Raw genomic sequence first — 21,113 nt, forward strand, 5'->3', positions numbered from 1 at the left:
ATAGGCCGATTTTTGAGAATTTGGGGATCATGGGTTCTTCAAGATTTCCTTTGAAAATTATCTTTAAAACCTTAATTCCACATTAATTCTTCAATAGAATGATTTGGAAAATCTTTTGACAAGGGGCCCGTGCTTAGATTGAAAATTGGGAATTTTGGTCTCCGAATCGCTTTTGAAAATCTTTGATAGAACTCCTTGAATGAGAGGTTATTCAATAATCAAGAGTTACCATACCTTAATTATTGAAGACCCGTGAAATTGAAGAACAAATCAATTGAAAACCCATCTTCTAGCTTGAGCTTCATCAAGGTCTTCAATTGAGCTTTTGAGAGAATCTACTTTTGAGAGGGAATGGTCAATTTGAAGAATGGGTTCTAATTTTAGGTTATAGGGTTTTAACCAACTTAAAATACCCTAAAGTAGGTACAATAACCATTTATAATAATTTCCCAAAGTACCCAAACCACCCCTCACTTAGTTGGACCTTTTAAAAAAGTCAAACTTGAGTTTTATTTTCACAGATTTCGTCGGGGAACTAGTCTGCAACGCGGAGGTGTTCCCACAAGTTTCTGGAAATTAAATTTTGAGACAGTAGAGTCTGTGGTGTCACCGCAATGTGGAGCCACTTTTTGGCCATTGGTGGAGTAGGTCTGCGACGCGGAGCCACTCCCTCCATGCACAACTTCAAGCTGCCTTGGCAGCTTGTTTGGCCAAGGATCGGGGTCGTCCTCGGGAACCCTTAGGGTTGTCCCGGGGAGTCGTACCTGGACGTTTTGAACCTAAAAATATTTATTAATACACTAGGGTCACCTCCACTGATTTTAGATTCCAAACAACAAATAAAAACATGAACACCATACTAGAACACACCAACACGCAAAAGACTAGTTTCTGAATGTCTTGGTCTTCCCTTGACGTTTGACTTCCCAACTCTTGAAAACTGACTAAAAAGACTATTCTTCATTATTTTAACAAGTTATTAATGCATAAAACCCATGTGAGGCTCTACTTTATCCTACTTCATTTTGAGGGTCGTTACAGATATTGCTTACCCATTACAAGATTATTTTTAAAAATCAGGCAATAAGGTAATCTAGTGTGCTGAAGAAATATAAAAAAAAGTTGGTTTTTTTCTCTTGAAGACAGTTTATCTATTTTCCTTTTTGAAAATTGAATATAACATCAATGAAGCTAGTCAGAATTAACGATGTGGAATGTGTACAATTTTAAGTGAAGTAATTTACTAGTACATTATTATTCTTATTCTATCTTTATAGATCCGTCCTTTTAAATGGCTTCAACTGAAATAGAGAACAAAAACTTGACTACGACATGCTCTTATTCTTGGATTTTAGATACTGGAATAAGTCGTATGTGTGTGATAAATGAAGAGGAAATGGTATAAGTAAGAAAGGGGTGTTTAAATAGTTATTTTATATATAGAGCCAGTCTCTAATTTATGAAGTAATATATGGTTGTCATGTAACGTTGATCATATAATTTATAGTTTACGAAATTAAGATGGTAATTGTTTTCTCATCAGATGAAATTCATATAGCAGTCTACACATCAGCATAGTCCTACTAGGTTCTTGGTTAGCATTTTTTGTGAGGAAACCACTTTATATGAACCTAATCAGTTATATAAAACTACAAAATATTATCAAATGACCAACTTGAGATAATTTGTCTACAAATTTGAGCAAATATATGAAAAAGAAACAAAATTAGAAGCATACGCTTTATAAAAATATCACTCCATCATGATCATTGTTTTACGGTTGCTGCTTATAATTAGGCTTGGTCCCTTTAAGTTATAAAAAAATTCCCGTCATATGTTTTCTTGGAAAAGCATTTCCGTCATGTTAGTTGATGGTAGTTATAACAAAATCCAAATTGTGTGGTACCATTGTTAGTATATTTATTTTATTAACATTGTTAATTGATTTTGAATGTCTAATTTTTTTAATTGATAGCTATATACTATATTCATAGGCTATAATCTTAATGGATAAGAGTTGGACAAATATAAAAAATAGACATGATCCTTTATATGAGAATGGACCCAAAAAATTTCTTCACTTTTGCATCATTAGATACTCCTAATGCATATGAAATTATGTGTCCGTGTCAAAAGTGACGTAGTATGAAATTTGTTAAAAAAGATTTGATTGTTGAACATACAGTGATTGATGAATTTCTAACTATTTACACTAGTTGGATTTTTCATGGTGAGAGATCATCTTCATCAATATGTGTTGATCAGTTAGATAAATGTGATGAAATGCAAGATATGTTACCTGAAACATTTGAAATTCCTCCTACATCTAGCTCTGTTGATATGGACACAAGTTGTGATGGATTGCCTTGTTCAAATCAACATAATAGGGGGTTTGATAAGTAGACTGGAGAATTTTTTAAATTATTGAGAAAAGTTCAAAGTTAGTTATACCCTGCTAGCAAGTATTCTCTACTTTCATTTGTTGTTCATATTATACATTTAAAGTGTCTTATTAGGTGGAGTAACAATTCATTTTCCATATTGCTAGAGTTGTTAAAAAAATTGTGAATGATTTAGGACTTGAATATAAAAATATGCATGAATGTCCAAATTATTGTATGATTTATTGGAATACTGTAAGTTCTACAAAGCTCCAAGATACAAGCAGTTTAAAGGTGAATCATTGGCAGTAGTTTAGAAACTTCAAAAATTCCAGAAAAAGTGTTTAAATATTTTCCATTGATACCATGACTTCAAAGACTATTTATGTCGACTAAAACATCTACCCAATTGAGTTGGCATTCTTAAGGTCGCACTAAATATGAGGTAATGCAACATCCTGTTGACAATATTGCTTGGAAGAATTTGGATATGACACATGTACGCTCAAGACACTTAAAATGTTATACTTGGATTGGCTTCAGATGGCTTTTCCATTCAAGTCTATGTTCACATAGCACTTGGTTGGTCGCTTTGGTTCCTTATAACTTGGCACCATGGTTGTTCATGAAACAGCCATATTCGATATTATCAATGATTTTTGATGGCCCTCGTGCTCCCGGTAATGATATTGATCTCTATCTATGACCCTTAGTTTATGATTTAAAAGAATTATGGATTGGTGTTGCCTCTTATGATGCATCAAACAATCACATCTTTCAAATGTGTGCATCATTGCTTTGGACAATCAATGATTTTCCAGCACTAGGTAACTTATCGAGATATGGCGTGAAAATAATATATGATTGTCCATGTCATCTTATACTATGTTTAGAAGATAGAAAAAATAGATGAAAGTATTATTTAATGATTCATAAGTAATGATTACCTCATAGTCAAAAATTTAGAAAAGATAACGTTACTTTCAATGGCCTTGTGGAATTGAAGGTTGCACCTAAATGACTATCAGGTTACCTAAGAATCTTAATAAAATGAAATATATTAGAAATAAATTTGGAAAAGACCATTAAGCATGTAACACCTCTCTATTTGACAGAAGTAGAAAGAGTTAGAATTAGAAAGAGTAATTTTTGGAAAGAATGAAAAATCTGGAAAACCCGTTATGTTATGTTATGTTTGTGTTTTCGGTCAACTTCGAATGACCATAACTCCTAGCTCACGACCATTTAGGTACCGTAAGTAATATCTTTGGATTATCTTTCCAACTCCGCCAAGTTTGCTCAATTTCGAGTCCATATGAGTGAGATATTCCGTTTGACGTTGGGCTATCTAGATAAGGAAAGTCAAAACCGGATTTTAGAAAGACATTATGATCTTTTCGCCAACCAATTAATTAATTTCTTTTTTGGTGATTAATTTAGGGTCTAAACTGATTGGGTTCAGTTTACGCTTTTGAAAACTAAGTTAGGGTTTTGAAGGAAGAGAAAATAAGAAGAGAAAATAGGAGAAGAAGCAAGGAATCGTCAAATTCTTGAAGCCAAGATTGTGGATTTCGTGATGGGGTTATCCCTACGAGGTATGTGAGATAACATAGCATTGGGTTATTTCTACCACGCGCCAAACATGATTTATTTTATCAAATTTAGATTCTTGAAGGTTTAGAAAGTTAGTCCTTGATGGGTTTTGTTGAAATTCGGTTGGGTATTTTATTTGTCGAAGTTGTTGAGGAGTTCCTGAGTTGAATTCATGAGAATTGATGTACCTTTGAGTAGGTTCTTGTACATTTTTTTTGTGTATTCAACTCTAAGCGTTTGGGGAAGAATCTAGTTTACTTTAAAGGGTTTAGAATTGAAAAACGAGCAAGAAAAATTGGGGAATTTTTGGGCAGGGGCGTCGCTTCTCTCAGAGCGCCCCACTTTAGAGTCAGAAGTTTGGGCTCTAGGGAGCCGGGCCAGTCAGAGCGCCCCAACCCAGACTCTAAAGTTTGGGCTCTGGCGCCCCGCGCCACTCAGAGCGCCAGGGACGCCAGGTCTTCTGTTTTTTCCCCACTTCTTTCCATACTAGTTCCCTAGCAACATACCTATGTTTCCTAGTTGATTCCTACACTCTAAGGTACTTCTAAACATCATGAAATCATCCATAAGCATGAGATCCTGAGCCTTGATTTATAATTTAATTCAAGGAAAGTTAAGAGTCAATTCAAGAGAAGATCATAGAGTTTTCCAAAAGTCTTTTACAAGTATTTTAATCTTGTAATAATGCTTGAGTTTTGAGTTGAATAAAGAGTAAGAGTAAAGCTCATTTCTTCAAAGATTATATGGGAACTCAGTATTCCCAAGAGTTGAAATATTTTCACATTTAAATAAGAGAGGAAACACCAAATTCCAAGAGAGCCTTTGAGCTAGTTTTTGAGTAATTATCTCAAATCACAGAAAGAGTTGTGTTGTAAGACATATAAGCTGAGTATATTTTGGGAGTAGTATTGAGCATCGATATGGGGACGAATTCATAATAACTCAAGTCTCCATAAACCATGTAGCCATCATTGGTTGAGAGGATCATACTTTTTATATGATTCCTTAGTGCTTTTTAAAATAGACTAGTGGATCCACTTAGTTGAAGCGTTCTATATCACAACAAGGTATAGGATAGTTGTGGCAACATGGGTGAGACGTTGTATCATCATTTTACCTCATAGTAATGGTTATCGGTTAGAGAAACTCCCACAGTGTTATATTACTCTATATATAAACTAAGTTGCTATTTTATTTCTTTAACATATTGAGTTGTCACCTACTGTTTTAAATTCTTTGCATAACTACACCTTTATTGTAGCTTTAATTTGCATTTGAGTTGAGTATCCATGAGTTGAGTAAAGTTAAGGTAACTACTCTTTTCAGATTGCTCTCAAGCTTATGTCATGTTTAGTATTCCCCTCGCATACTTGTACATTCAATGTACTGATGCCATTTTGCCTGCATCATTTTATGATGTAGACACAGGTAACCAGGATCAGTATCCAGTGCCTCCTTGATCCAGTTCAGCACTCAGAATCAGTTGGTGAGCCTCCTTGCTTTAGGAGGACCCCTTTTCACTATTTTATAGTTAGTTCATTAGGATATCGTGGGTCTTGTCTGGACGTCCATCTTAGTTGTTAAAGGATTCATAGACAATTAGTTGTTCATTTGTCATTGTCCTGTTACTGGCTTGTTTTCAGATTTGAGTTACCATTTTGGCTAAGTGAAATGTTTATTTCTGAAACATTCTGAGTTTAGTTTGAGACAGTTGAGTTATATTGCATTTGAATTTGTCACGAACCAAGGCTAGCCCCTATATGCAACACAACGTACTTGACCCCCAAGGGTCTCATACAAGCCTCATAGCATTTCATTGCATTCGATAATAGAAAATAGTACAAAATTAAAACTTATTTAAATCCAAACAATCCAAAAACTTCACTTAAAAAAACTTGAAACACAACGGAACTCTATTGTCTCACATGGCTATCAAAAAACAATAGCTTGAAAATTAAAGTGGGGTCATGGCCCTTTACAACAGGAACTCTCAATATTTTTAATACATGATAGAAAAGAAACATCTAAACACTTGTCCTCGATCTATGAGGACATACCACTTAGCCTTCAAGGAAATCTCAATCCAAGCCCTAGAACTAGAGAGAAGCAACTCACTTGCTGGAACCTACGCTTGTAGTAAAACATGAAGAAAATATGGGTTAGTACATTTAAGTACTAAGTATGATAGCCATGTAAAACATGCTTAAAACAGACATTTTATTTGAAAGTCATGCTTTTATGCCATTATGATAAAACTTCATGAAAATAAGCATAAGAGGCATATTATTCAAACATAACCAACATATAAGTCATTTCTCACAATAGATACATAACCAACATTAAACCATGACATTCACATTAAGCCTTCACCTCATGTAACCCCCATGCTATAGCATGTGCAATGTATGGATAGTGTCCCATACCATCATCCACACTAAAGTACCACATTAAGGTCACCAAAAGTGAACTTACCATTCAACGTTTCACCTTTACAGAATATCTATACATAAGAGACATAAACATTTCATAAGACATGACAAGGGAAAATTAGTCATAATACAACCCAAGTATAGCATGCATAGTCACATTAGACATTTAAGTCAACATTCTTCATTAGCTTCATTAAGAGGACTTTCATACATTAGTGATTAAGACTTAGAGAACACACTATGACCCTCTCAAAGCCTACTCGTGCAATGCGTGGATGGCATCCCATACAACCACCCACACTCCATAGAACTTCTCAAGAAACTATAATGCACATCTCACATGATGGGAATATGCATTAACCGACATACACCATGAGAGTTAACCATGGAATCCGGTGCCATATGGCCCCACACCATAAAAAGGTGTCCTACTTGCCTAAGGTAGAACTTGGTACATTTAGCTTGGATGGAATCCACTAGCTAAAATCCTATGTGGGCACATAGTTATGGGACAGGAAGATGTTCATTGGAACCCTAGCCTAATATTGGGAGAGTTTCCATCTTACCATATCCACTCGGTGCTTAGCCTCCATTCCAATAGAGTAGTTCATTTACATTTCATTATTGTGCTTGAGAAGAATGCCACTGGCTTATCGACCCAAGACATTTGATTACACATGAAAGGAATGTGATAGGCCTATCGATTCATGGTACATTGCATGGATAGCTCATTGAATCCTCAAGAAGGGTTACCAACATTTAGGTCTACCAATACAGGGTTCATCATTTCACACATGAAAGGACTACCAACACTAGGACTACCGATTCAAGTTTTAACATCACATTAGTTTCTAGACTCATCACGAAGGGCCACCAACATTAGGTCTATCGGTTCAAGACATAGCCTAGAATACTTCATCATTCATTTATGAAAGGAATGCCCTAAGCCTATTGATTCACATTCATCAAGTCAATACACATTCAAAGGCCCAGTAGCATAGCTCAGAGTATAGAGATTCCTGAATGGAAGGGGGAGATGATCAATATGGACTTCATTATTGGGTTGCCACGGTCTCGCAGGCAACATAATTCTATTTGGGTGACTGCTGATAGAATGAAAAAACCAGCCATCTGTTTCCTAGTACAGACTATCCATTCCGCAGGGGATTATGCCAAGTTGTATTTTCAAGGTAGTTAGACTTCATGGGGTTCCAGTTTCAATATTTCAGATAGAGGTGGCCTATTTACTGCACAGTTTTGGAAGTCATTCTAGAAAGGCTTGGGTTCAAAGGTGAACTTGAGTACTGCTTTTCATCCTTAGACAGATGGTCAAGAAAAAGGTACTATTCAGACCTTAGAAGATATGTTGAGATCCTGTGTGATTTATTTTAAAAATAATTGAGATGATCACCTACCTCTCATTGAGTTTGCTTACAACAATAGTTACCACTCTAGCATCTAGATGGCTCCATATGAAACTCTTTATGGGAGAAGATGCGGTTCTCCAATTGGATGATTTGAGGTTAGTGAAGCTGGGTTGATAGGACCAGACTTAGTTCATCAAGCTATGGAGAAAGTGAAAATTATTCAAGAGAGGTTGAAAACAACGCAGAGTTGTCAAAAATCCTACATTGATGTTCGAATGAGGGAGTTAGAGTTTGAAATAGATGATTGGGTATACTTGAAAGTTTCACCCATGAAGGGTGTTATGAGATTTGGTAACAAGGGGAAGCTTAGTCCTTGGTATATGGGTCCTTACAGAATACCCAAGAGGATTGGAAATGTAGCTTTTGAGTTAGAGCTGCTACAAGATTTAGTAGCGGTTCATCTGGTATTTCATATTTCCATGTTGAAGAAGTGCATCGGAGATTCTTCACTTATCATACCAATTGAAGATAGTGTTATCAAGGATAGCTTGTCTTATGAGGAGATCCTTGTCAGATTCTAGACCGTCAAGTTCGCAAGTTGAGGAACAAGGAAGTAGCATTAGTCAAATTCAAGTTTGTTGAGCAAGCTACTTGGGAATCTGAGCTGGAAATGAAGAAGAGATACCCACATCTCTTCGAATCTGGGGATGTTCCAAACTAAGGTACTAATCCTTTTCTTGGCATTCATTTTTATATTCGCATGTTGTATTTGCATTTTTCTAGTTGGGTGTTTAAGCTAGATGTTAGATATTGCAGCCTTAGCCTACTAAGAGTAATCTCATTCGAGGACGAATGTTCCCAAGGGGGAGATATTGTAACACCACTCTATTTGAAAGAACTAGAAAGAGCTAGATATAGAAAGAGCCAGTTTTGGAAAGAATGGAAAATCGGGAAAATTGGTTAAGTTATGTTAAGTTTGAGTTTTTGGTCAACTTAGAACGACCATAAATCCGTTATCAACATGAGTTAGGTGTGCTACAAGATACGGTAGCATGGATCGTTGAATTATCTTTCCAACGCCGCTGAGTTTTCTCAATTCCGAGTTTGTATGAGTAAGATATGTCCACTTGAAGTTTGGTTCTCTAGATAAGGAAAGTCAAAACCGGATTTTAGAAGGACATTATGGACTTTTCGCCAACCAATTAATTAATTTCGGTTTTGGTAATTAAGTTAGGGTCTAAACTGTTTGGATTTAGTTTATTCTTTTTAAAACAAAGTTACGGTTTTCAGAGAAGAGAAAAGATTAGGAGAAAAGAGGAGACGAAGCAAGGAATCGTCAAATTCTTGATGCTAAGATCGTGGATTTCATCAAGGGGTGATCCCTACGAGGTGTATGGGATCACATAGCGTTAGGTAAGTTCACCCACACGCCAAACATAATTTATTTCAACGAATTTAGATTCTTGAAGGTTTAGAAATTTAATTCTTGATGGGTTTTGTTGAAATTCGTTTGGGTTCTTGATTTGTTGAAGTTGTTGAGGAGTTCTTGAGTTATATTCATCAGAATTGATGTACTTTTGAGTAGGTTCTTGTACATTTTGGTTGTGTATTTGATCCAAACTGTTTGGGGAAGAAACTAGTTGAGTTTAGAGGGTTGAGAGTTGAGAAACAAGCAAGAAAAATCGGGGTATTTCTCTGCAGGGGTGTCACACGTCTCAGAGCACCCTACTTCAAAGTTTGAAGTTTGGGCTCTTGGGCACCGAGCCACTCAGAGGGCCCCAACCCAGACTATGAAGTTTGGGCTCTTGGGCCCCGTGCCACTCAGAGCCCTAGGGACACCAGGTCTTCTATTTTTCCCCACTTCTTTCGATACTAATTCCCTAGCAATGTACCTAAGTTTCCTAGTTGATTACTACACTCTAAGGTACGTCAAAATATTATGAAATCATCCATAAACATGAGATCATGAGCCTTGAATCTATAATTCAATTCAAGAAAAGTTAAAAGTCAAGTCAAGAGAAGTTCATAGAGTTTTCCAAAAGTCTTTTACAAACATTTTAACTTTGTTTTAAAGTTTGACTTTTGAATTCAGTAAAGAGTAGGAGTAAAGTTTATTTCTTCAAAGATTATACAGGAAATACGTATTCCCAATAGTTGAAATATTTTCACATTTAAACAAGAGAGGAAACATCGATTTCCAAAAGAGCATTGAGCTAGTTTTTGAGTAGTTATCTCAACTCATAGAAAGAGTTTTGTTTTAAAACATATGAGTTGAGTAAATTTTGGGAGTAGTATTGAGTATCGGTATGGGAACGAGTTCATTATAACTCAACTCTCCATAAACCGTGTAGCCATCATGGGTAGAAAGGGTCATACTTTTTATATGATTCCATAGTGCTTTTTAGAATAGACTAGTGGATCCACTTAGTTGAGGTGTTCTTATATCACAACAAGGTATAGGAAAACTCTTGGGGAGCGTGGGAGAGACGTTGTATCATCACTTTATCTCATAATGATTGTTGTCAGTTAGAGAAACCCCCACAGTGTTATATTACTTTATATGTAAAGTGAGTTGCTAATGTATTTCATTAACACATTGATTTGTCATCTACTATTTTAAATTCTTTTTACAACTGCACCTTTATTGTTGCTTTACTTTGCATTTGGGTTGAGTATCCATGAGTTGAGTAACGCAAAGGTAAGTATTATTTCCAGATTCCTCACAAGCTTATTTCATGTTTAGTTTTCCCCTCACATACTCATACATTCAATGTACTGATGCCATTTGATCTGCATCATTTTATGATGCAGATACAGGTAACAAGGATAAGCATCTAGTGTATCGTTGATCCCGTTGAGCACTCAGAGTCAGTTGGTGAGCCTCCTTGATTTCGGAGGATCCCTTTTCACTATTTTATAGTTTATTCAATAGGATGTCCTGGGTCTTGTCCTGACGTCTATCTCATTTGTTACAGGCTTCATAGATAGGTAGTTGTTCGTTTGTCAGTGTCATGTTACTGGCTTATGTTCAAATTTGAGTTACCATTTTGGCTAAGTTAAATGTTTATTTCTAAAACATTTTAAGTTTAGTTTGAGATAGTTGAGTTATATTGCATTTAAATTCGCTTCTTAATGCTTAAAGTCTTCCGCAAAGAGTCTAGTTAGTCCAAGGGTTCGCTTGGGGCTAACAATGGTTCTCGAGTGCCACTCCCGCCAAGGTTTAGGCTCAGGGTGTGGCAAGACAAATCTCTTAAAAGGAAATGGGGGGATGTTTATGATGTTGGTAATGTGCTGGAAAATATATGAAACAAAAAGAGCATATTTTTTAGTTGAAATATTGGACACACAATATGATGCGTGATAGTCTTGACACAATGCATATTGAAAAGAACGTCTTTGACACCATATTCTGAACATTATTAATATTCATTGAAAAGGAAATGACAGTTGAAAGTTGATACAATCAAATTATATCTCCCTAAAGAGGTATAAGCGATTGTTATCAAGTACAAAACCCGACTTGTAGGTTGGGGTCGATCCAACCAGGACTATGGTTTAGACTTAAACTTAACTCACTATTATGTTTGTTTAGTCAAGTTATTAGAGAGACAAGTAAGTAAAGGGGGCGGGGGGGGTTGTGAAACAAATAACTGAATGTTGTTACGTAACAACTGAACGAGATTCGAACTTTGTAGTTATTAATGCGAGAGAGAAACTAGGGTTTATGTGTTCCCCATAAGCTCTTAACGAGCTAATCCTTATAATAGTAATCATTTGCTAGTGGATCACATGCAAAGTGGTAAGTTAGGTATCCCTAGGTGATTGGTCCTCCAAATGGGGAATTTCACCCCCCACACGTTGGTTCGGCTACGTGTGTATAATTTACTAACCGTTACCTTTCTCTCAAATTAGACATCACGTCAATATATGACTTAGTTTTAACCCTTGCACCAATTGACATTATACTATTAGATAGTATCACACTAAATCTCTGTTGATAATTCTTTACTTATTAACTACCTCCTTGGTCTAACAAGTAGCAATAAGGCCTAGTTCTAACGTTGGCCAACGTTAAAAAGACTTCTAAGCAAAAGAATTACCAATACATGCACCAACACTATTCAAGAATTGCTTAGTTATTATTCATACGTTGTTAATTGCTCATTGTTCACACAACCCTAGTTGTGGATTTAGCTACTCATTCTTGAAAGAACAAAATTAATTTTTATAGAAGAATAATTCATGAACTTACGTCTTGAGAAGAAGAAACCCGTAATCTCAAGTTGATATTTCAAAGCAAAAATCTTATAAAGCTAAAGTAGGAAATCAAATTTCCAAAATTTGTAAGTTAATTCCCAAGAAAATATCAAGAACTAAACGTATACAATGGTGTCTAACCCCCAAAAATGAGGTTTACATACCCTATTTATATAAAAACTTGTCCTAAACAAAGAGGAAGTGAAATAAGGAAATAAAACTTTTAGACGCGGCTCGATAGACTAGACTGGCCTATGGACTGTAGTTAGACCTACTGTCTGTAGGTCCCTTTCATAGCTCGATACTTAGAAATTTTCCACAGAGGCTGGAACCTTCAACTTTCAGATACAAACGACGGGTGTACAGTACGAACCGTAGGTTAACGGTCCGTGGGTCCCCCTTTCGTGGCTCTACACTTGGAACTTTTCATCTGGTACTGGAACTCTAAATCACTTATCTCATCGACGAATATGTAGGAAGGCCCATGGATCGACGTACGCTCCATCATTGGGCTCCGTGGTTCCATAGTTAGTCAGACCTCCCTGATGATCTTTCAATGTTTACTCACAACACACTGTGACTGGACCTACGGTCCGTAGGTCACCTTCGTGGGTGGATCCTTCTGTAGAATTTCAGTTGTCATCTCTCTCGACCTCGTCCAAGCCTAATTCCTACAAATATAACACAATATACATTAATTCTAACACAAAATGGCCCTAGACACACACTACACCATCAACTTAAATTCGTTGTTTGTCCTCAAGCGACGCACTAAGACTCTAAACGATTCTTGTGTAGAAGCAGACATTCAAACTCAAGCAATCACATGGCTTTATATCTCGACTCCCTTTTCTAGTGAAAATCTTTTCATTCACACTCAATCAAGCTAAATCATGTGGATTAAAATATGACACAGATCGACCAACAAACACCACAACATACACTTTTAACAATCACCAAGGTACCAACTTTTTGATAATGTAACTAGTGCCCTCATATCAAACGAAATCATTTTCAATCAAAAGATATTAATTTTTGAATTTTAGTATTCATTCAACACTCACGCTCAGAAGTGATGTCAAGACAGTTATTGGTCAATACCATAGGCTTGCCCTTCTTTTCATTGCTTAGACACTCCAAACTAATTGCTAGGATCACTATAGGACTTTGTTAGCTTGTGACATAGGCTCACGGTCAGGAGTGGTACATTTGTGTACTTTTTTAGTGAATTTCTACCCTCCTTAACATTACATTGGCTTTTTACCTCTTTATCGACCTATTTTTGGCATCCTTTCATTTGTTACTTGCTTTCCCTTGACTCTTTTCAACATGGATGTGACTTTTGACTTTGTGTCTCTTATTTTTCACTTTTTTCTTTTTCTTTCACTTAATTTTTCTTTATTCTTTCCGTACTTTTATTTATCATTTATTTTCTCCTCTTGCACAAATTCACACCCAGTTCTATATTTTGTTTTTATCTTTTCAACACAGAACTCTTTACATACCTTTTTTTTTCTTTCGGTTTCCTCTTTCATAGCCACCCTCAACTTATGGATTTTACATTAGTTGAGGTGCACAATATCCGATTTCATACCAGGGCCAAGATCAAGGTAACTTTTTTACTAAGCCACCCTCACCTTAAGCTTTTGGCCTAAGTCAAGCTACACATGTCCAAGGAGAGATCGAGGCCAAGACAATATTTTAAAGCAAGGTGAGTTAGGTGAATTAACACAAATGATATATTTACGGCTCAAATATTTAGATTAAAGGGGAATAATGCTTTCATTTGGTCGGATCATTTCAGGCTTAATTGGACTAATTTGAACATGGGCCTAAGATCATTTCCCAACTTCTAGCCTAGATCGACTTACCAAGACCAACGGGGAAAGTTCTAGATTGGCACAACGGTTTGAACATTCATCTTTTCCCACACACTCTTGGCACATTGTTTCATTATGAGATTAGCAGATTACCCAGTTCAAGTTTTTGCCTAGGTGAAGACGTCAAACCAGTACCTTATTATTTAACATTGAGATCCAACACATTCAACTCATCCAGACTATCTATTTAGCACATCATTTTTTAGGCTTTTTTTATGCCATCATGATATCTTTTTTCTACTTACTCCTACACATACATTCCTAAACATGCTGGTTAAACATAAATTAAAACAATTCCTTAGGGGAAAGAACATAGGCAAGAAAACATAAGAGAGGATTATGAGTTGGGTTACTCATACTTCACCCTATCACTCACAATCCATTTACCCCACCCCCAAGAAAATATAGTGCAATTGTTCCCAATGCACAAAAGTAAAAAATAAAACGGTATCATACGCTGCATCCAAGGCCTCACATGCTCAAGTAGGGTAGCCATCTGGGACTTCAACTTCTAGATATGATGTAAGGGCAAAAAAATAGACCCTGAGGAAGTAGTGACTCTAGAGGATCGAGGATCCTGACTAGAGGCTGGAGATGGGGAAGCTGAAGCATCCTTTGTAGTCGCTGGAAGGGTAGGTTCCTCACCCTGCATCTTCTCCGCATCTACTACCAACTCCACTCCCAATGGTGGCACCTCAACCTTCCGCTCACTGCGATGTGCAACAATATTGGCCTCATCTTGAATTAGGCCTTTATCTAGAGTCTTGGTCGCCTGAAGCAATATATCACAGAGCCAACCGGTACTCCAGTATTCCTGCACAACTGTATAATGAGGCATGGGAAGGGAAAGGTGGTTGTGGCCTTGAAGGCCCTCTAATGTATCTCCGCAATAAGCATGCAGGCAAAGTCGACGTCCATCCTAGCAACTAAAGTTGCAACCATAACTGCTCAGTCCTATGTAACTACATTATCTGCCGAAGTTGGGGACACATGATTCCGCACCAGCAACCAGAATAATTTGGCCACAAATGTCAGGGTGGCCTTTTTGATACATAAGCTTGGGGTGCTGACCCACTCGGCACACTCTATGTCTGTAGCAAGATGATAGGATAACAAGCACAAAAGGGCCTCCCTCTAATTGGCATTCCTATAAAATTCACCACTCTGAATAATATCCATGAAATAGTCGAACTTGGCCATGTTGATAGGAAGAGTATGGCCTAGACTATATAGGAACCTGCGTAGAGTGGTCTCTTATATGTCAACTGAAAACCCGCGCACTAGTGTAGCCATGAGTGGAGGCTGGGCGGCGGACTGGGCCCATCTGTCAATCGTTCCTCTGAGGGTGGCGGCGTAGGAAACATAAAACTCCCTAACTATCTCCTCACTGATGTACCTTGGGCTACAAGCCATCCAATCGCACCTATGACTCTAGAATAGAGTGTGGATGTCAGACGCGGTATTGAGGGTGCCTGTGAGAACCCAACACTCATCGGTGACTAGTTGAGCCATGCTGTCCTTCTCAGTAATCATGCAAGCATCTCTGTATAGCTGGTACTGGCCACGTAGACACCATCTATTGGGGTCCATATGAACTAGTGCAGGATCGGTATTATGGGCACTGTGATGTCACCCGCACTAGTAGCCTCGGAGGATGTGGCGGTGATTCCGTTAGAGCTTGAGCTAGAGATGCAGCCGGAACCTGATGTGGACTCAGAGCTAGCCGGTAAACCGATAGGTGTATCCATCTCATCAGACTGGGGGTAGTGACCACGTCGACTTGCACTTGTCGTGCTTGGTTCCGTGTGGTGTGTGGCGTAGTGAGATGCCCTGGTAGGAGGTGGGATATATGCAGGGTCAGTCTCTGCATTAGTATCCTTATCGATCAACCGAAAAGATGCTGCAACTAATTTTAACTTGCCCTTCGCAGGGTAAGTCGGAGCTTTTTTTGGGTCGTAGTACATGTAGAAGCTTCCTTAGTACCAATACAAGCATATAACACACTCAAAAAACGTTTAGAACAAGAAAAAATAAAAACAAAAAACCAAAAAATATATGGGCAGTAGCTGAACTGCCTACCCACGGTGGGTACCTATGGTCTGTAGGTCAGAGAACCCAAAAGTTGGGTCTCTGATGTAAACCACAGATGTGTAGAACGGTCTGTCAATGGAACGAAGGACCATAGTCCACCTCCGTGGTTCGACACTTAAGTGATTATTTCATGTACAACAGACCCACAAACTCGACCTAGAGTCCGTAAGTGGACCTACGGTCCGTGGACAGGGTCTCGTGGGTCAGATCTGTTCCATGTTTTAGACAAAATTCTTGTGTGTCATTTCTTTCAACGTTTACAACATATTAGGCCTACACATGCATTTCAACATGTGATTAGGTAATAAATCATCGTTAGGTTTATATTTTAACACGAGCTTACAAATTATCATACCAAATCCTATGAACCCTAAGTCAAAACTTCCAATGCTGCCTATTACTTGGGATATTTTGGTTAAAATGAACAACACGCTCACATTCCATCGTCCCAACAGTGTTTCTACCTATATTTTATCATGCAATTTGATAGAAAAAAGCTCCTAAGGTGAAGATCCACTTCGTCACTTCATGAATTGACAATGAACAATGAAATTTAAAGTGAGAGTGAAGTCGTGTTACATTACAAGTAAGCAAAATGGGTGAGTGTGTGATAGCAATGAACTCCTTAGACCTTTTTCTAGCCTTTCGACACCGAATCCGGATCAAGAGATATTTTGCAAGGGGAGAATGTGATGATTTTTAGGAGAGAAGAAGGGAGTGATGGGAAATGAGAGGATATGTATGTGAGAAGAGAGTGATTTGTGGAGTTAAGGAGGGAGTTATGGGATTTGAAGGGGTTAGAAACGGTTAGGAGGGAATATGGATAGTGGGGGATGAATTTAAAATTGAGGGGTTTTTATTAAAAGGGGGTCCGGGTTAGGTCAGCAGAACCCTAGGATTGGACCAATGAGACCTCGTCTACAGGTCGTGGGTCGACCTACGGATCATAGGTCCAGTCAGTAGGTCACTATAATACTTAGACTTTTCGAAGACTTACTTGGGTGTCTACCGACAGCATTAAGGGTCCGTGGATGGACCCACAGACCATCCATGGGGTCCGTAGACCTCTGCACAACCTGTTTTCTATAGATTCGGCTGTTGATCCCTACACATGTATCAACCATGAGGTCTTTCTTTTGACATTTTCTTGACAGTTTTTAGACAAATACCCTATTCTATATCAAGCCAACACTAATTCAAAAATAAAACACATATCTAAAGAATTACATAAATTAAAATAAAACAATAAAATCCAATAACGAAAAAAAAAACCTATAGTTGGCTAGATTGTACATTTTGGGTTGCCTCATAAGCAGCGCTTGATTTAACGTCGCGGCATGACGCAAGCCTCTTGGTTACTCAGACTTCATCAAGATAATAGGCCTCAACCACTTCTTGCACAATTTCCTCTTTCCCCGTGTAGACCTTGATCCTTTGACCATTCACATTGAACCGTGTTCCCTCCTTGTTTTTGAGCTCGACTGCTCCATGTGGGAACACTTTCATGACTATGAATGGCCCGGTCCACTTGGACTTGAGCTTGCCCGAAAACAAGTGCAACCTTGAGTTGAATAGAATCACCAGATCATCCATAACAAATTCACGCTTTTCAATCTTTCTATCATGATACTTCTTTATCTTCTTCTTGTACAAGACTGAACTTTCATAATAGTTTATGTGAAACTCATCAAGCTCATTCATGTCATTCACTCTTTGACTCGATGAGAAGCCCCAATCCAAATTCAACTTCTTTAGCGCCTATATAGCTTTATGCTCTAGCTCTACCGGCAAATGACAAGACATAACATATACAAGCTGGAAGGGGGACATATCTAGGGGGGTCTTGAATGTGGTGTGATAGGCCCAAAGAGCATCATCAACCCTTCTTGACCAATAAGTTCTGTTTGCATTCAAAGTCTTAGCAAGGATTTCATTTATCTCTCTGTTAGACAGTTCAACTTTCCCACTAGACTGCGGATGGTAAGGAGTGGCTACATTGTGACGGACTCCATATTTCTCTAGCAATTCCTTGAACAACTTATTACAAAAGTGGGAACCTACATCGCTGATAATTGCCCTAGGTGTACCAAATCTAGATAAAATATACTTTTTCACGAATGAGGTCACATTTTTACCTTCATTGTTTGAAAGAGCAATTGCTTCCACCCATTTCGACACATAATCAACCGCAACAAGAATATACTTCATCCCATGTGAACTCACAAATAAATCCATTAAATCAATTCCCCATACATCAAACAACTCAATCACCTATATCAAATTCATAGGTAGCCCTTGCCTCTTTGAAGTTCCTACTTCTCTTTGTCAACGATCATAAGACTTGGCAAAATAATGAGCATCTTTGTGGATGGTAGGGCAACAAACCCAGACTGCAAAATTTTATGTGCAGTCCGAATACCACTATGATGCCCACCAACTGCTGAAGGGTGACACGCCTCTAGTATACTCATCATCTAAACCTCGGGCATACAGGGACGAATTATCCCATAAGGACAAATACGAAACAAATAAGGCTCATCTCAAAATAACCTCTTCACATCATGCATAAACTTTCTCCTTTGGTGAAACGACAAATTCGATGGAACTGGATCACTTGCCAAGTAGTTAGCAAAGTCTGCGAACCAAGGAATAAGATCATGAGAAGCAGCCAAAACTCATTCGTCTAGAAAGATATATTTAATTTCAGCCCCATCTCCTAGCTTGAGCATCGCTTCCTCCTCTAATCTGGACAAATGATCGGCAACTTGATTTTCTGTCCCATTTTTGTTTTTCAACTAAAAATAAAACTCTTGCAACAACAACACCAACCTAATTAACCTCGGTTTTGCATCCTTTTGAGCCATCAAATACCTCTATGCAGAAGGGTTAGTATGCACTATGAACTTAGTACCAAGTAAGTAGGATAGAAATTTCTCGAATGCGAAAACCACAGCAAGGAGTTCATGTTCAGTCATTGTATAGTTCTTTCGAGCCCCATTTAGAGCTATGCTGGCATAGTAAATAGGATGAAGAATCTTTTCTCACCTCTGTCCCAATACCACACCAAGCGCCACTCCATTCACATCACACATCACTTTAAACGGTTGCCCCCAATCTGGTGAAATAATGATAGGTGCGGAAACTAGCTTTTCTTTCAACTCTCCTAAAGCTATCAGACAAGCATCATTAAAATCAAATTTACACTCCTTTTCGAGCAATTTGCACAATGGGTGTGCAGTTTTGGAGAAATTCTTGATAAACCTCCCATAAAAACATGCATGCCCAAGAAAACTTCTAACACCTTTAAAGGAGATAGGTGGTGAAAGCTTTTCTATTCCTCAACTTTAGCTCTATGAACCTCAATACCCTTCTCAGAAATCTGATGGCCCAGAACTATCTTCCCTTTCACCATGAAGTGGCACTTTTCCTAATTAAGCACAAGATTGACACTTCAAACCATTTAAGTACCTCGGCCAAATGATCCAAACAACCATTGAATGAGTCACATACTACAAAGAAATTATCCATAAATACCTCAATAGTGTCCTCCACCATATTAGAAAATATCGACATAATGCAACGCTGGAAGGTCATTGAAGCATTACACAACCTAAATGACATCCGTTTGAAGCCGAAAGTACCATAAGGGCATGTGAAGGTGGTCTTTTCTTGGTCTGATTGTAGCCCGACTAACCATTAAGAAAGCAATACAAACCCTTACTAGCAAGGCAGTCCAACATCTGATCCATGACCGACATAGGGAAGTGGTCTTTTTCTGTCCAAGTATTTAATTTCTGATAGTCCGTGCATACTCTCCATCCAGTTACTAGCCGCATCGGAGCAAGCACATTTTTTGCATTAGGTACCACAGTAATCCCACCTCCCTTGGGCACACACTGAACAAGAGAAACCCAAGTACTAGCTACAATGGAATAAATGACTCCAACAACCAACAACATGATGATTTCCTTTTCCACTACCTCTTGCATAGGCGGATTTAGTCTCCTTTGGTGATCAACACTAAGCTTATGAAAACAAATGCCAGGAGGAATCCCAATAATGTCCGTAATACCTGCATCAATAGCCCTCTTGAACTTCTTCAGCATTGAAACCAAAGACTCAACTTGTTCCACATTCAAATCGGCCACAATGAGGACCAATAAAGTACCATCTCTACCCAAGAATACATACCTCAAATGTGATGGTAGAGCCTTAAGCTCAAATTTTGGAGCCTCTTCAACAGACGGTTTTGCGGGTGGAGAGTGGTGATTCTTCATATCTCTAATTTCTACGATTTGGAACGGAATTCGAACCTATAAAGTGTGGCAACTAACTCATAATAGTCCTCAATACCATCACCCTCAAAATTCATCAATACCGTGGCAAGTGCCTCACCACCCAACCTCTCTTCAATAGATAGATCAGAACCTCGCTCCACAATATGATTCACCAATGACACTAATTTGAGATCGCTTTACTGCTTCATGGACCTACAGTTATTAAAATTTGCCTATTCACTATTAAATCGGAAATTCATTTGCACTTTCTCCATATTGATTAAGGCGTGCCCAATAGCAAGGAATGGTCTTCCTAGGATGATAGGAACGACAAAATCAACCTCAATGTCGAGTATCACAAAATCCGCTGAAAAAATAAACGTCTCCAATTTAACAAACATCTTGGAGAATACCAATGGGCTTCTTCAAATATCTATCAGCCATTAGTAATAGCATTGCAATCTGTTTTGGAGATCCTAAACCCAACTTCTTGTAAATTGACAATGGCATCAGATTAATGATCGCACCCAAATCTCACAACGCCTTCGCAAAATGCAGCAACCCAATGGTATAAGGAATAGTGAAAGCACCATGATCCTCTTTCTTCTACACAAGCGACCTAGTATCAATAGCACTGGAATGTTGTAACCTATCATCATCTTCAAAACTGACGACCCTTTTCTTAGTCACTAAATCATTCATAATTTTTGCATACCATGCATTTGCTCAAAACCCTTTATCAACGGAAATTTGATAGAAAGTTGTTTCAATATAGTAATAAACCTACTGTATTTCCCTTATTCATTCTTCTTAACTATCCTCTGTGGGAATAGACGTG

The 21,113-nt window shown here is 38.0% G+C and overlaps 1 protein-coding gene across 1 annotated transcript; it reads right to left on the reverse strand.

Annotated features, from left to right (window-relative positions):
• Nucleotides 1–17,357: 17,357 nt before the first annotated feature.
• Nucleotides 17,358–17,699, reverse strand: LOC125861521 (uncharacterized). The gene has a single exon (XM_049541395.1). The coding sequence runs from the start codon at nt 17,697–17,699 to the stop codon at nt 17,358–17,360; it is 342 nt and encodes a 113-aa protein (XP_049397352.1).
• Between the last annotated feature and the right edge of the window lie 3,414 nt (nt 17,700–21,113).

This window comes from Solanum stenotomum, chromosome 4 (assembly GCF_019186545.1).
Source record: "Solanum stenotomum isolate F172 chromosome 4, ASM1918654v1, whole genome shotgun sequence".
Lineage (NCBI taxonomy): Eukaryota > Viridiplantae > Streptophyta > Magnoliopsida > Solanales > Solanaceae > Solanum > Solanum stenotomum.

Excerpts from the sequence above, each read along its gene's own strand:
- LOC125861521 (XM_049541395.1), bottom strand. The coding sequence starts at position 17,699 with ATGAATGAGCTTGATGAGTTTCACATAAACTATTATGAAAGTTCAGTC.